This window comes from Olea europaea, chromosome 13 (genome assembly GCF_002742605.1).
Source record: "Olea europaea var. sylvestris chromosome 13, O_europaea_v1, whole genome shotgun sequence".
Lineage (NCBI taxonomy): Eukaryota > Viridiplantae > Streptophyta > Magnoliopsida > Lamiales > Oleaceae > Olea > Olea europaea.
This window is the reverse complement of record NC_036249.1, coordinates 10999114-11016142: the sequence shown is the minus strand read 5'-3', so window position 1 is coordinate 11016142 and position 17029 is coordinate 10999114. Positions and strand designations below refer to the sequence as shown.

Sequence of the window (17029 nt, the reverse complement as noted above, 5' to 3'; positions counted from 1 at the left end):
TCTTTTCTTTTCTTTTTTTCGGTTGGGAGTGTTGGCCGTGAAGGGGAGTAGAAGGACATACTAATCTTTGAACCATTGATTTCATATGCAGAAACAACAATCTTCTAACGTTTGTACTACATGTACATATACATGAGCTTATGTAATGAAGCATAGATATGAGTTGAAACTAATTTCGTATGAAATGCGTTTTCCCTTACTTAAATTTTTGAAACTATGATTTTCGCTCTTTCGCACCTAAATATTAATGTTTCATATATTTCTTTCCCGTCGAATGTTCTCTCCAACTTAAACTTTTACATAATGTCTTATATTCAAGTTTTGCCGCCACCTATTTATAAAATTGCACATCCAAGATTTTGATTCATAATACATAAACCAAAATGCAAAACCATGAAAAAGAAATAAAGAATTCTTCATACATAGGACATGCAACAAGCTTTAAATACACAGAGCCCCATAAGTTACACACAAAAAGAAAGGAAAAAAACACTACACTGCCATGAAACATTATTATTACACTCGAAAGTGCATGAAAACTTAAGCCCTGCTCTTGAAAGGAATGGCTCTGATGACAATCTGGTGGTAAATTGCAGCAAGAGCAGCTCCAATGAAGGGACCAACCCAGAAGATCCACTGTAAATAAAGAAATCGCGTAATTTAGTCAAGAAAAAACATTGGAATAGATACAGGTGTTATATGTAATGTATAGCAAGAATCTTACCTGGTCGTCCCATGCGTGGTCTCTATTGTAAATTATGGCAGCTCCGAGACTCCTAGCAGGGTTGATACCTGTTCCAGTAATGGGGATGGTGGCCAAATGAACCAAAAATACTGCAAATCCAATGGGGAGTGGAGCCAAAAGCTGCAACAATCACGAAGACATATTTAAGAACCAGTATGTCAAGGGATAAAATTCCACATAAAACATGGACGTCATAATGGTTAGAACTGCATCTCTTAACAAGATAAACCTTTTAAAATGAAATCCCAAGTTTTAATATGGTATAAACCTATTAAGCTCCAACGAGACATTTGATCCAATTAAGACTCCAAAAATGAGCACGTTAAGGGCTTGACTATTCTTCTTAACAAGATTGACATTTTATAATGAAATCCCAAGTTTTAAAATCAAGAAATTTCACAGGATCAGCTTCGGTATTATCTTATATTTTCGAAAAGTTTTTGGCACATTCATCATACCAATAATAGATCCCCTAGCATCCACAACGCACTAAATAATGAAATTTGTCAAAACACTCAATGTTAAATTGCAGGGGTATAAGTTCAAGTCTCATCGCCAAGCCTTCGCTAAAATCATGCATATACCAGCCTTCTAAATTTAAATCAGTCAATATGCCCTCTCAACTTAAGCTTTTGCAGCAATTTCATAAAAAAAAAAAAATAATAATTAAAAAAAATAAAATTAAAACAATAATAATAATAATAATAATAATAATAATAATAAAAAATTAATTAATTAATTAATTTTAAGCGAGCAATAATAGTGATGTTAGTCAATAATAGTGATGTTAGTCGAAGTAATTAGCGAAGAATGGGTAATCATACCGGGACGTGTGAGTCTCTAGCATTTCTCTTGGCATCAGTAGCCGAGAAGACAGTGTAGACGAGAATAAAGGTGCCAACTATCTCCGCACCAAGGGCATCGCCTTTGGTGTAGCCATGCTGCACAATGTTAGCACCGCCTTGAAGTCTCTCGTATTGACCCTTCATGAACCCCTTAACAACACCAGCACCACATATGGCACCCAGGCACTGCATCACCATGTAAAATAAAGCCCTGATCAAAGAAAGTTTCCTTGCCAAGAACAAGCCAAAGGTCACAGCTGGGTTGATGTGCCCTCCTGTTTTAACATGCAAACAAGAAAAATTTAAATATGCTTCATCAAAGTAGTTTAAAAGTTGCTCATAAGTAAATTTCCGTTTCAAAAATGTTTCAATATCTTACTTTTCCCTCACTTATGTCTAGCTAAGCTATAAAAATAAATTTTTTTACATATTTTGACAATTTTTGTTAAGGGAATAAATCACACGTCGGTTAAATACCGAAATATTGACCAACTTAAATAGATTTTGGGCCACTCCTAGTAAGGTTGTTAACACGATATCAGAGCCCAGTAACTCCAACGAGCTATTCGATCCGATTAAGTCTCAAAAATAAGAACACGAATTTCAAAATTGGTCTGCTAAAAAAGAGCCATTATTTTGCGGGAGCATGTTAAGAGAATAAATCACGTATTGATTAAATATCGAAATATTGACCAACTTAGATAGATATCGAGTCATTCCTCTTAATAAGATCAACCTTGTTAACATGGTCATAACAATTTTTACCTTACCATCAAAGTAGAAGAAAAACGTTAGTGTATATACCTAATACACTTTACCTTACTAAGCTAGTAATTATTTTAATACTTATTTGCTTATAAGCAAACATTTTAAGCTTAGCCAAACAGCTTACACTGAAAAAAGTCAAAAAAATTTCAAGAAATCACAAAGATACAATCTTTAGTTCCAAATATCATCGATGTAGCTAGCCCGTGGTTAAACTAAGCACTTATACAGATAAACAGAACAATAAAAAGCCACAAAATTTTCCAATACAAAGAAGGAACACACAAATCACTACTACTCAACTGAATAAATTTCCTCAAGAATCTCTAAAGACCCACAAACCGATTGAAGAACTTTTTTGAGTCAAAGATCGTAAAAAGAAGGACTAAAAAAAAAGATATACAGAGAGAAGTCCAAAAATAAAAAAGAAAAAGAAAAATTAAGCAATTTGAAAAAAAAAAAGGGTAAATTAAAAGTAAAGATAGGAAAGGGGTTTTAGGGACTGACCTGAGATACCAGCAGTACAGTAGACAAGTGCAAAGATCATACCCCCAAAGGCCCAAGCAATTCCCTGGACGCCCACAGAGGCACACTTGTTCTTTGCACTGAAAACACCCATAACAGTCAAAATAGATATGTACAAGAACAAGAAAGTGGCTATGAATTCTGCAATTCCAGCCCTGTAAAAGGACCATGATGTCAATTCTCCAGGCTCAAATAAAGGTGCTGGTGGTGGCTCCTTATAGTCCTTGTCTGTTTGAGCCGCTGTGCCTAATGGCTGCTTCTCTGTGAACTTGTTGGCTCCAAGTTTAACATCTTCTTCCTTGCTTTCTGCCATTGATACTGTGGAAGAAATGGAAGTTCTGCTGTTTTGAAGCTCAGTAAAGTGTGTTGTGATGGCAGAAGGGATGGTGTCTGATGTTTTTTATAGCTGAGATGTCAATTTCTTATGGAGAAATTGCATTATTGGTTCCAACTTTATTCTACTAATAGCAAAATGGGTCCTTTACCTTTAAGAACGAGCAAGTTGATTTTCAAACTTTCATCATTATTGTTACGCGTACTACGATCATTGGCCAGCTGAAATTTTCAAAAACTAATGACAATTACTTATGTAATTATTCTTTAAGTATATGATTAGGGTTCTTAGGAAGAGAGAGAAGGAGTGCTCTGGAAAGAACAGAGAGATATTGACAGGTTTGTCAATATTTTAATTTTATTTGTTCTTATCTTTAACAGAGCATCACTATCCGATACATGCTAAACAGTTCACGCAATTGACTTGATGAGCTGTTTCTGGACCGTTCGATTTAACCTAATCATCGAATAAGAGTGTGGGCAGGTATGAAAATTTGTTTATCAAGATTGAGCCGAACAAACAAAGAGTTAGAATAATTTTTAATAAATTTTGATAAAAGTTAATAAATGTTGAATCTCAATCTCGAGGGTCCCCATCGTCTCGTCCCTGAAACATCGTGAGGGAGGTAAATCGCAAGATACGCCCCAGCAGATTAGGGAACAAGAGCTTGTTCGTACATTGGTGCCCACAAAAAGTCCAATTTCATATTTTAAGAATCAAATACTTGCACTGTGATTGCCAACAAGGTTGAGACTATATCACTTCTATCCTTTGCACCACTGGATTATGCCCCACGGGGCTTGATAAAAGTTAATAAAATGTATAAATTGTGGATCATATGAAACGTGTGATTAAACTTAATCATTAACTTTAATTTAAATATTGATCAAATTTATAAACCACACCAAATAGAGACTAAAATAGAAATACAAAATAAGCAATACTCGAACATTATGGCAAAGTTTAGACATATCAAAATTTATTAAATCGTTCATAATTGAGAGCAACCTTGACAGAATTGACTTGTAATAGGCTCACTCCATAGCTAAAAATCATATTTCTGACAAATTTTATAAAAATTGATGAGATATGTAGCTGAAAAATGAATAAAATAAATATGGATAACATAAAACGTGTGATTAATTTTAATTATTGACTTTGATTTAAATTTTAATCAAATTATTAAGCCACATCAAATAAAGACTGAAAAAGAAATCAAAATAATAGCTGTACTCAAACACAACGACGAAGTTTAGACATATCAAAATGTATTGAATCATTCACAATTGAAAGCAACCTGAAAGAATTGACAATCGGCTCGCGCCATAGCTAGATTGTTCTAACCCACATCTTGAGTATGCATTACGATTCCTCCACTTCAAATTCAAAGAAGAAAATATAATAATCGCCCTTGGAGCATCTAGCCCACAATTTTTATTATTATATTAATTTCTTTATGACAGTCGTATTCAATTTTTGATAAGATTAATATTCAAAAACGTGCTTTCTTTGTTTATCTCAATATAATCAAATAACAAGCAACTTATTATAATATAAAGAAAATTTTTCTTATTTATAACACAACAATCACTTCTACGTAATGATTTCTTGATGCTTTCCCATAGATTTACTCTTTAGTGTAAGGTGAAATGTCATTTTCGTGTTAGGCAATAAAGGCATGAGAATTAATGGGAAAATTTCTAGCCATAAAATAGAAAATTAAATACGAAATTATTCCAATTTTCCGAGAGAGAAAAATTAGCCGTTACTGTGACCGTTGAGAGCCGTGTATGGTCCATGTAGGCCAGGCCCAACGGCTAAAATTAGAATCAACCCGAATTCTATTTTCACAATTGACGTGACGGCCAGCTAGGGCCCATTTGTTTTGATTAGGTTGTTTACCTAAGAAGAGATATGGAAGAATAAAGCATATTCAAGAAGACCATTTTACAATTTCATTAAGATCCTCAACTTTTGCTTATTATAACACTTGTATCTCTTACTTATTTCTTCAAGCCTTAATTAATTAATTAATCATCTAATCCTTGAAGACGATTTTATGTCCTAATTTTATTTTTGCGTACTTTGAATTGAAGGAAAAAATATTTTGTCGCATTTTTAAATTTATTTTTTTCAATATACGATAGAAAAATAAGTCATTTTACACCCTTTCAAATGAACTTTTTGATTATAATCATTATCAAATACATGATATGTTGATTAATGAAAGTTGGGCACATGAGGCTTATATGAGAAAAGATTAAATATCTTAAGTTCAATTAAAACGTAATTTCAATATAATTGAACTTTATTTGAAATCCAGATTCATTTACGAAACTAGTTTTTCTTCATATTTTCTATTCGACTCTTAACAAAACAATTAATTGAAGCTTTATGCAAAAATGTTGTATCGTTGCTATTGTTACAAGAACATTTATTAGTGGATAATAAATAAATCATGAAAGCCTAATAAAGAGAACAAGTGTCAAGTAATAATATGGTGTCGTGCATGGCAAGGCCTATAGATACTTTGGAACTACGCACCACAGTGAAAATAGGTAGAGTTAGTAAAAAATTTTGCTCACACTTGAATGTGTCTCGAGTAGGACCACACAATTTCAAAGTAAAACCAAATATAGGTCTATCACTTCATACCTTTTTCCTTTATAATTTAATGCTAGAAAACTAATGGCCTTGGATTCAAAATTCAAATATAATATCACTAACATGGCACTATGTTAGTTTCTTCAAAATTATCCTCAATTGGAATTTTGGCGTCCAACTTTTGCAAAATTTATGAAAGAAGCAGGTGTACACAACTCATATTCATGAGATACCCACATGCAACAAACAACTAAGCAACCACCCCACTTTTAGACCTCGACCCACTAAACAATTCTCTTTAGGTCATTTTATTCACTAAACTCTAACACATACATAATTTTTATTATAATTAAGTGACGATTGGATTGAGGGACTCTTGGATGACAATAGACCATATTAATCATAATTTCATTTTTGATTTAACTAAAAAATTAATTTTTTAATAAATTTTGATAAAAATTGATTAAATGTAAGGCTGAAAATGTGTTTAAAGAAAAATAAGTTTTAGAATATGAAAATCAAATAGTCCTATTTAAAAAGTAAAATTTTATTCACAATACATTTAGAAATAATTATAAAAAAATCCACATTTGATGGGCTACTACATTTATCAAAATATCTGTTGAAAATACTAAATAGATTTTTATTGAGACAATAATCCTCTACTCATATGAAGATGAACGACAATGCTCTACGAACACAATTATGTACACACAAGCATTACATTTCCTCACATGGAGTGTAGCTCACATACAATAAAATATTCATGAGTCCCCTCCATATAAGAGAGTGTAATCCATGAAGTGTACACATACATTTTTCAAAGATTAAAATGTTTAAAATATTCGATTACAAATACTTCTACCTGTTAAACTATGTTTATTTATATTTAGCCGTCCCCTCTAATCAGCTACCCCAAAACTCAGTGTGGTGGTGTCGCTACAAGGATTTTGATACTTGTACACCGAGGTTGACCAATCCCTCACAAAAAGGGAGGGTCACAATGAATAAAAAAATCATGAACCCCTATTGTAAGGGGGTCGGTACACCGAGGTGTCAACCCTGGTGTAATAGTAGCATGGTCCATCGCCACAAAACATATATATTTTCTACTATTGTAGGTCAGCCCGCTCGACTGACCAACCAATCTGTTTCTTTGTGCTACGTACAAAATTAACAAATAAAATAGTCATTACAGTTTTATATGATTGTAATTATTCCAATATTTATGCTATTCACTGTTAATTAACATTAAGCGGAGTATTATTTAAAGACTTTTGTTGACTTCAAAATCTGTTCGATCAAGTGATTAATAAACTTCGACCATCTCTCCATCCACCTAGTTGTCATCTACACTGGAACAAATCTTTAGGGTGTAAATTCCATCATCCCAAAAAAAAAGACCGTATGTTGGTCAAGTCAACAGTCGAAACGAGAAGTGAAATGAGTGCAAGAGGAAATTTGATTAGGGTTTAGATAAACTTAATTTGAGTGCTAACTCATTTATATATCGAGGAGGCACATAGGGGTGCTAGTGGACCGGGTTCAGACTTGAGAAGAGATTGCTTGATTTGATCAGTTGAATTCAAATGACATCATCAATGTCCAATCAGTTAATGTAGCCTTCTTGTGTATGCCACGTAATTAATTGGTACAACCAGTGGTGCCCTGACTATAGACGAGGTACGCGATCGCCTAAGTCTCCATTTTGATGAGAGCCTCAAATTATGCAAGGTTAATTGGTTGGCCAAAGAAAAAAATGAAAATTATATTTATGAATTTTTTTACAATTAAATAATCATATGCAAACAACGAAACTAATAAAAATTGAAAACACAATATAAATGGCATAAAATTTATCACATAAATATATCACAAACATTACTCTCTCTATCTATAACTAATTTGATCATTTATCTTTCAAGCATTCACTTTCTTTTCTTATCCAAACAAAAATGTCTCTTATCTTTTCAAATTCCACGTCCAATGTCACTCACTATAAATTTTTTCAACAAAACAAAAAATAAATTATCTCCCTTTGAACTAAAATTTTGAAGATTCAATTTAGTAGATTGGTTTAGTCTCACTGCTATTGTTAGAGCCTTACATGTTTCATTATCTCTCCTTTATTTTCAAAACATATATTACAGAGTACATAAGCAGCCATTATTATTGTTTTGAAGGTGTTTGTTGAAGGTATTTTGAATTTAATAATTTTTTGTCTATGTTCATACTTCTTCTTTGTAAGTTGATTTTTCATGAATTAATATAAAATTAAAAACTCATTGTATTTTATCATCATTTTCATTATTTTGTTACACTATCTCTCGGAGTCAACATTCTCCAATTTTGTATATAAGTGCACTACCAAAGCAGTAGGCATGGAGGTTTTGAACCCGGTATGTGAAAGGTAGACAAACCAAACCAAATATCACTCAAATGCATATTCAATTTTGTTTGAAATAGTTACAGTAAGAAAATGATCAAAGAAATAAACATATCCTTGCCATTATATTGTATTTCTGTTTATCAAATTTCGCTTACAATTTGTATTGCATGTTGAAATTTAATATTTTATTATTTTCCTCTTCAAATTTTCAAACTTAGTTATATTTATTAGATTTTTCATAATTATATTAAAATTCTTTTTAAAAGACTCAAAATATAGAGGCCCCCATTTTTTAAGTTCGCATAGGTACAACGTTAATGGAATTTTATAATGTTGTAGATAAGATAATTTAAGCATCTTTATTTGGCATTATGGATCAAGGGGCTTGTCTTATTATAATTGTATAAATAAATGGATGTCACAATCGTGGCATTAACCAAAATTATAATATGGATTATTTTTATTAATTACGACTATCATGGCAAAAAAGACAAAACTTAAATTTTAATATTGTCAACAGGAAGCCAGTCCCGTGACACGAACGAATGTCCTCTCTCTCTCTCTCTCACACACACAAATTGTAGAAATTAAATTATTATTATTATTATCATCATTTTTTTATTATTATTTTTTTAAGTTTAAAAAAATTGGGTTTCGAAAGCAGGTCTGAACTTTAATCCCTCCCTGCCTGTGTTTGTATGAATCAATGGAGTAACTCGTCATGATGATTAAAAATTTCTCATTTTCTTTATCATAACATGCCTACTCATATTTTGAGTTGTTACGAAAATTACCTAATACGTCACTAGACTTGATCAAAAGGATCTATTGTCGAAATGATACTCAAGAATGTTACGGCCTAAAATTCGAGATTGGACATCCATCTCATCATAAACGTCGAATAAGAAGTTTCTAAAACCACTATATTTTGATATTCTTCCCATGAACTCTGACGCACTGTGTTAAGGATGGCAAAAATATCAAATCCTACTGCACCAAGAATTGAGACGAAATAGAAAACATGGTCTCCACTCTCGGACTCTTATTTTTTTAATTTTTTTAAAAATTTAAACCTTATTTAAAAAATAAAAATAAATAAGGTGAAAGACATAAATATTCTAATGTCTTGGCCCGCCTCTCAAAAATTTGGGGTGGAGACGGGAGGCACAACCTATGAGTCGACAATAATACAAATAACTAATTTTTTTGGCACACATGCGATTTCACCAACAAAGCCAAGCATGGACAAACACCACGAGCAATTGCTAAAGTACTCTAACATATTTCCATTTCGAATACATTTCATAAGCCAAATCTCCTGAAAAAGTTTTTGAGACTTTACTCTTATATTTCAAAATGTTAACGAATGAAAAGTTTTTGAATTAATATGAAATATCTTTTAAAATTAAATAATGAATTGCAAAACAAATTATAATTTCTTCGCAATGTTCTATATGTTACTTTTTTTCGAAGATAACACTTCTATATCAAACGACCTCTCTATTGTTTCCATGCAACAAGTCTCAAAGTGTTTTGTGATGAAAATGGTAACACCATTGCAGAAATTCCAATAACCAAATCATGTGATAAATTCATGTTGCTTTGCTAAATACATTTCATACAGCACTAGAAAACTCTGCTTTGGACTAACATATATCCATTGTACAAGGCTAGCAATAGAAATTTACAATTTCACAACGAAGATTTCTTAATTTTCTCAAAACAATTCAAGAAAGACACAAGGGCATAACTCTTTTCTGGTTACCCTTTTGTCCACAAAATCTTTAGATCGACCGCCTCCTTTTCTCCCCAGTGACCAGATGATTTATTTAAAAAAATGAGATGCCCCATTTTTGATTAAGCTTAAAATTAATTAAATTTTTTCTAATGTATTTTTTTTTTTTCATATATTACTTATTTATACTTGTGAGTTAAGAATTCGTTTATTTTGAACATGAAATGGATGTTATTATCAAAATAAGTAATATACTTATATTTAGTTTTATTAGTTAAAAATATATTTGTTAGAAATTTGTCATGGGTGTCCAAAAATATATTTTGACCCACTTTGTCACGAGGGTCTTGAGTTTTAACCTTTTAAACTAAATCTCAGGCGGCAGCGAGCATTTTTTATTTTTTTTTTTGTGTGTGAGTTTATTGAAAAATAAATAAATAAATTTTAGCCTACCCTAGTATATCTTTTTGGCTCCGCCCCTACTAATGACAAGAAAGTCCGTGCATTGTAAATGAAATGTCAACATAAATATGAAGTATGTTTTATACATAGTATGAAAAGAGATTGGATTTCTCTACAAAAATTACTGAGGGAGGCAATGCAAAGCAGTGTTGGTTGGTTATGACCATTCATCAAATTCAGCAATGAGAAAAATTACAAACTTGCTACTTGTATAGAAAAATTCTGCCAGAATTTTACCATAAGACACTTGGCAGATTTCTGTTGGACATGTATATAAAAGAAAAAAAAAACACCAACCAGATGTTAACACAGCAACATCTGGTGAAATTCTGGCAGATCTGCTCCTGTACAAGCAGATTTACTCGAAAAATTATTAGGTTTCATTTTCAATCAATATAATTTTCTCCCACTAAATGGTTTTTAGTTAAGGTAGTTAACAATATACAGCTCGACGTCTTGTGAAATAAAATAGCAGCATTAAAACGAGCTACATATAAGATGAATACTTTCATAAATGAAGCATGAAAAAATGCACAAGTAGACTCAATACTTAGCCTTTGTTTGGCTTAGCTGAAAATCAAAATTTTAATAAATCTCACACACACAAATTGTAGAAATTAAATTATTATTATTATTATCATCATTTTTTTATTATTATTTTTTTAAGTTTAAAAAAATTGGGTTTCGAAAGCAGGTCTGAACTTTAATCCCTCCCTGCCTGTGTTTGTATGAATCAATGGAGTAACTCGTCATGATGATTAAAAATTTCTCATTTTCTTTATCATAACATGCCTACTCATATTTTGAGTTGTTACGAAAATTACCTAATACGTCACTAGACTTGATCAAAAGGATCTATTGTCGAAATGATACTCAAGAATGTTACGGCCTAAAATTCGAGATTGGACATCCATCTCATCATAAACGTCGAAGATTTTGATAAAATTTATAGTTGAAAAATTATAGATCCTATAAAAAATTATAGTTGAAAATGAATTTAAAAAATAAAAAAAAAATTGAGAGAGAGAGAGTGTGTGTGTTTTTGAAAAAGGGACAAAACAAGCATATTTTGTACTGTTTGATGGGCTAACGGGGGACACTACCACTCTCGGACTCTTATTTTTTTAATTTTTTTAAAAATTTAAACCTTATTTAAAAAATAAAAATAAATAAGGTGAAAGACATAAATATTCTAATGTCTTGGCCCGCCTCTCAAAAATTTGGGGTGGAGACGGGAGGCACAACCTATGAGTCGACAAATAATACAAATAACTAATTTATTTAAGCTAAGTTGGCACACATGCATTTCACCAACAAAGCCAAGCATGGACAAACACCACGAACAATTGCTAAAGTACTCTAACGTATTTCCATTTCGAATACATTTCATAAGCCAAATCTCCTGAAAAAGTTTTTGAGACTTTACTCTTATATTTCAAAATGTTAACGAATGAAAAGTTTTTGAATTAATATGAAATATCTTTTAAAATTAAATAATGAATTGCAAAATAAATTATAATTTCTTCGCAGCGTTCTGTATGTTACTTTTTTTCGAAGATAACACTTCTATATCAAACGACCTCTCTATTGTTTCCATGCAACAAGTCTCAAAGTGTTTTGTGATGAAAATGGTAACACCATTGCAGAAATTCCAATAACCAAATCATGTGATAAATTCATGTTGCTTTGCTAAATACATTTCATACAGCACTAGAAAACTCTGCTTTGGACTAACATATATCCATTGTACAAGGCTAGCAATAGAAATTTACAATTTCACAACGAAGATTTCTTAATTTTCTCAAAACAATTCAAGAAAGACACATGGGCATAACTCTTTTCTAGTTACCCTTTTGTCCACAAAATCTTTAGATCGACCGCCTCCTTTTCTCCCCAGTGACCAGATGCGGGTGGAGAGGAGGGCTGGATTGGGCTATAGTCTGCCCCCAACCCAAAAGCAAATTGGCTTCTAGAAAATGGAAAATTTAGTCTAAATTCATGGTGAAATTAAAAGGAATAAAAATTAAGTTTAGCCTAACTAACTTCACTCCCAACACAATCCCAATGTTTAATTTTTTAAGTCTAGTTTAAGACTCGACAACAATTACATATTTATTTTATTCACATTCATGATACACAAATAACTCGTTATCAAATTAGTTTATTATATAAAAATTATTTTTATTGATTAAAGTAAAGATAAATGATTTATTGTAACAATATGAGATGCCACATATTTGATTAAGCTTAAAATTAATTAAATTTTTTCTAATGTATTTTTTTTTTTCATATATTACTTATTTATACTTGTGAGTTAAGAATTCGTTTATTTTGAACATGAAATGGATGTTATTATCAAAATAAGTAATATACTTATATTTAGTTTTATTAGTTAAAAATATATTTGTTAGAAATTTGTCATGGGTGTCCAAAAATATATTTTGACCCACTTTGTCACGAGGGTCTTGAGTTTTAACCTTTTAAACTAAATCTCAGGCGGCAGCGAGCATTTTTTATTTTTTTTTTTGTGTGTGAGTTTATTGAAAAATAAATAAATAAATTTTAGCCTACCCTAGTATATCTTTTTGGCTCCGCCCCTACTAATGACAAGAAAGTCCGTGCATTGTAAATGAAATGTCAACATAAATATGAAGTATGTTTTATACATAGTATGAAAAGAGATTGGATTTCTCTACAAAAATTACTGAGGGAGGCAATGCAAAGCAGTGTTGGTTGGTTATGACCATTCATCAAATTCAGCAATGAGAAAAATTACAAACTTGCTACTTGTATAGAAAAATTCTGCCAGAATTTTACCATAAGACACTTGGCAGATTTCTGTTGGACATGTATATAAAAGAAAAAAAAAACACCAACCAGATGTTAACACAGCAACATCTGGTGAAATTCTGGCAGATCTGCTCCTGTACAAGCAGATTTACTCGAAAAATTATTAGGTTTCATTTTCAATCAATATAATTTTCTCCCACTAAATGGTTTTTAGTTAAGGTAGTTAACAATATACAGCTCGACGTCTTGTGAAATAAAATAGCAGCATTAAAACGAGCTACATATAAGATGAATACTTTCATAAATGAAGCATGAAAAAATGCACAAGTAGACTCAATACTTAGCCTTTGTTTGGCTTAGCTGAAAATCAAAATTTTAATAAATTTTGATAAAATTTATAGTTGAAAAATTATAGATCCTATAAAAAATTATAGTTGAAAATGAACTTAAAAAATAAAAAAAAAAATTGAGAGAGAGAGAGAGAGAGTGTGTGTGTTTTTGAAAAAGGGACAAAACAAGCATATTTTGTACTGTTTGATGGGCTAACGGGGGACACTATGAGATCACTCAAAAGCGCACCATCACTCACCTAGCCCTTGTTTGGTACCTATTATATCTAAAACTCATTCTGATTTCAAAATTAATTTCATGCAAATCACGATTTTTGTCAACTTTTCAATCATATATTTCATTAATTTTTATTACAATTTATTAAAAATCTTATTCTTAAATCAACTAAATGGGAGCTTAATATTTTGCACTATTTGGGATTTTTCCTAATCAACAATTTATTATCAATTTTAATTAAAATGGTCTTTTGTTAATAGTATTTGTCTTTTCTTAATTAAAAAATTAAAAGATAATATAAATATTATTCATTGTCATGACAGTATAATACCTAGAGCGATGTATATATTGATCTACATGACATTTTATATTCATTCACAATTTAATTTAAACATTAATCAGAAATAACAATAAAACTAACTGAACGAAAATTTATGATCCAAAATCAAGAGAATCCCAACTACAAATTAATTAGAGACCTTATAGAATTTCAATCCAGCCCAATTCTTAATTTTCAATTTGTTGTGTCCAACCTGATGCTCCAAAGCTCCATAACCTTGAATTTCGGAGTCCCACCTTCGTTGCTTCCAGCTCCTTTAGCAACGGGCTAAAATTTTCTGAAAACAAGAGTTATTCTCCAGTCCATTTTTTTTATTTGGCCCAAATGCAATAATTTATCAAAATATTCTAGGAGGAAATTAGAGAAAATTACCTTCAAAATGTATTTCAATTTAATTTCAAAAATCAACTATTAATTATTATTTTTTTCAAAAATCAGGTAATAATATCTTTAATTTAAAAATACCCATACCAACCCAACTTTCTTTCTACATCTTTCATTTACGCAGGTCACCTCACCTCACGCCACTCCCTAACCACCCGCCCCACACGTAAATATCTCATCTATCTTTCCCTTAAACTTTCTCTCTTTTAGAACTCATTCTCTCTCTAAATAACTCTCTTTATACATCTCTCATTTTCTGCTTTTAAATACCAATATTTTCCTTGGATTGATAGGTTTTCGAGCAGCTTCTATTCTAAAAGTTGATTTTGAAATGAGACACTCAATCAAGTAGTACTTCAACATGGCAGAGAAGCTCGTTGATGTCTTTGTTTGTATAATATATGTATTTACAATGCTATTTGTTAGGAATCTCTATAGGTGTATAGGGCCGGTTCTGGGCATAGGCAAATGAGGCATATGCCTCAGGCCCAAAACCACAAAGGGCCTATTTTGGCCCAATTTTTTATTTTTAAATATTAAAAGAAGGAAAAGGAAAAGGAAAATAGTTTTTTCATTAATTGTGAGATGATTGAGATATTTATTTGTTGTTTTAATCTTAAGTTTTAAGTTAACAATATGTTGCATAATATATCGTTGAATTTTGCATTTACGTTGATTTTTGGGGGCCAAATTTTTGAACTACGCCTCGGGCCCCGACAATCACAGGACCGACCCTGTAGGTGCATATGTGCAATCCTGCTTCAAATTGATTTGTTGCGAAGAGATCAATGGTCAGCGATGGATGCCTCCTTTGATGTAAATCTAGAGCTTGTTGCAAGGAGATCAATGGAGCCATACGATTCTCACAAATCAGCTCAAGCTAAATTCACATTCTTGGTTGATTGGTTCACGGTTGCCAGAAAGAGTCTTTACTAGTGATTTTAGGTGAGGTTCGAGCGCGATTGTAGCTTCTAGTGGTTCGATTGATTAGCTTGACTCGAGCCGATTTTGGTGGTGGTCACTGTACTGGAGCTGGAGCTGGAACTGGTGGAAATTTAGGTGTTGGGTTGATTAGGATGGTAGAGGTGAGTAGGGTAGTTGTAAAGGTGAGTACATTTGTTGTGGCAAGGAAAAACTGGTGGTAAAGGTGGAGATGGCTTAGGACTGGGGGGCTCATATTTTAGTGTTAGTGGTGTTATTGGATAGGTGTTGGTGTTGGCAGTAGTGATGCGCTGGCTACGACGAGGTGAGGTGCACGACATTTGATTGGTGTCGGTGGTGGATTTGTACGGTGGTGTGAATCCGTAGTTGTGCTTATTTATACTAGGTGTAGGTGGTGGTGGTGGTGGGTGATATCGGTGGTGCTAGTGGTTAGTGTTTATTGAAGGTGTTGGTTGAAGAAATGGTGATTGTGATTGTTGCTGTAGATTTGAAGTGAATGTAGTGGTAGTGGTACATTGGAATGGTTGTGGTGTTGAGTGGTCGTGAATTGTGGTGTTAGTCTTTAATGTGTGCAGATTTGTTTATGGTGACCCTTTTGGATCAAGTATATGTTTATTGTGATCCAGTGTGACCAATTCTGTCTTCATTTTGATTGTCCGTGACCAAATTAACAGTGAGTCACAAATTAGACTGATTTGGTCACATACAATTACATTAAATACAAATTTGGTTACAATTAATCACAAATAACAAATGTTAGTGACTTGATTATATACAGTCACCAATTAGACTGGTTTGGTAACAAATGATTTAGTCATAGTTAGTCACAGCTAACACGGTTATGGTCATAAATAATAAATCTGATCACATATAACACGGTCACAAATTCATCAACTATAATGTAACACTATTGCCACCACATAGTACTCAAAACGTTGCTACCACCTCACCACTCCCACCACCACCTTTGAATAGATCAAATCTGATGCACTTTTATAACCATCAATGCACCATTATCGGCACTACGCGGATCTATTTCCTAAATATAGTGCCACCTAATCACCACCACTTGTAAAATTATTTGTCTGTAAATGTGTATAGAGAGAGAGAGAGAACTTCTATAGAGAGAAAATATTTTTAATTTTTGGAGTTTTTTTGCAGTGAAGTAGGATAGGGGTTGGGTTCGTCGAGGTAAGGGTTGTAGAAAGATTTGAATTTTTGGGGCGGAGTTTGGTTCGTGGGGTGGGGATTATAATATCATTATGTCAATTGATATGGTATATTAATTGATCCAGAGAGAGAAAATAAGTGATACTATATTATAATTATATATTTAATAATTTGATTTACCACTTGATTTATGGAATATTTTAAGAAGTTAGTTAGTTTCAAAATGTGATTTTTATATGCAGGAGTTATGTATTATTCTCATCCCTAGACTTATTTTTAAAGTTTACATTTCACTAGTCAGATTTTAAATTTAACTTTCATAAATCAGGTTATAATTATTTATTTAACATTTATTAAATAATATATTATTAATAATCTCTCATTAATTAAAATTATATATCTTTATATCTCTCTCTCTACAATTTCTAGTGC

At 31.9% G+C, this 17029-nt stretch overlaps 1 protein-coding gene across 1 annotated transcript; it reads right to left on the bottom strand.

Moving 5' to 3' along the window:
• Positions 1-374: 374 nt before the first annotated feature.
• On the bottom strand, positions 375-3272 carry LOC111407573 (probable aquaporin PIP1-2). The gene is made up of 4 exons (XM_023037144.1): positions 2863-3272; positions 1570-1865; positions 725-865; positions 375-636 (listed from the first exon to the last, which is right to left on the bottom strand). The coding sequence occupies exons 1-4, from the start codon at positions 3191-3193 to the stop codon at positions 541-543; spliced, it is 864 nt and encodes a 287-aa protein (XP_022892912.1). The 5' UTR covers positions 3194-3272; the 3' UTR covers positions 375-540.
• Positions 3273-17029: the final 13757 nt, after the last annotated feature.

Bases quoted from the DNA above. Each gene is read 5' to 3' on its own strand.
- LOC111407573 (XM_023037144.1), bottom strand. From the start codon at position 3,193: ATGGCAGAAAGCAAGGAAGAAGATGTTAAACTTGGAGCCAACAAGTTC. The intron at 1,866-2,862 runs GTCAGTCCCTAA...ATGTTAAAACAG, and splicing joins CTGTACTGCTGGTATCTCAG to GAGGGCACATCAACCCAGCT. The intron at 866-1,569 runs GTATGATTACCC...TGATTGTTGCAG, and splicing joins CTAGAGACTCACACGTCCCG to CTTTTGGCTCCACTCCCCAT.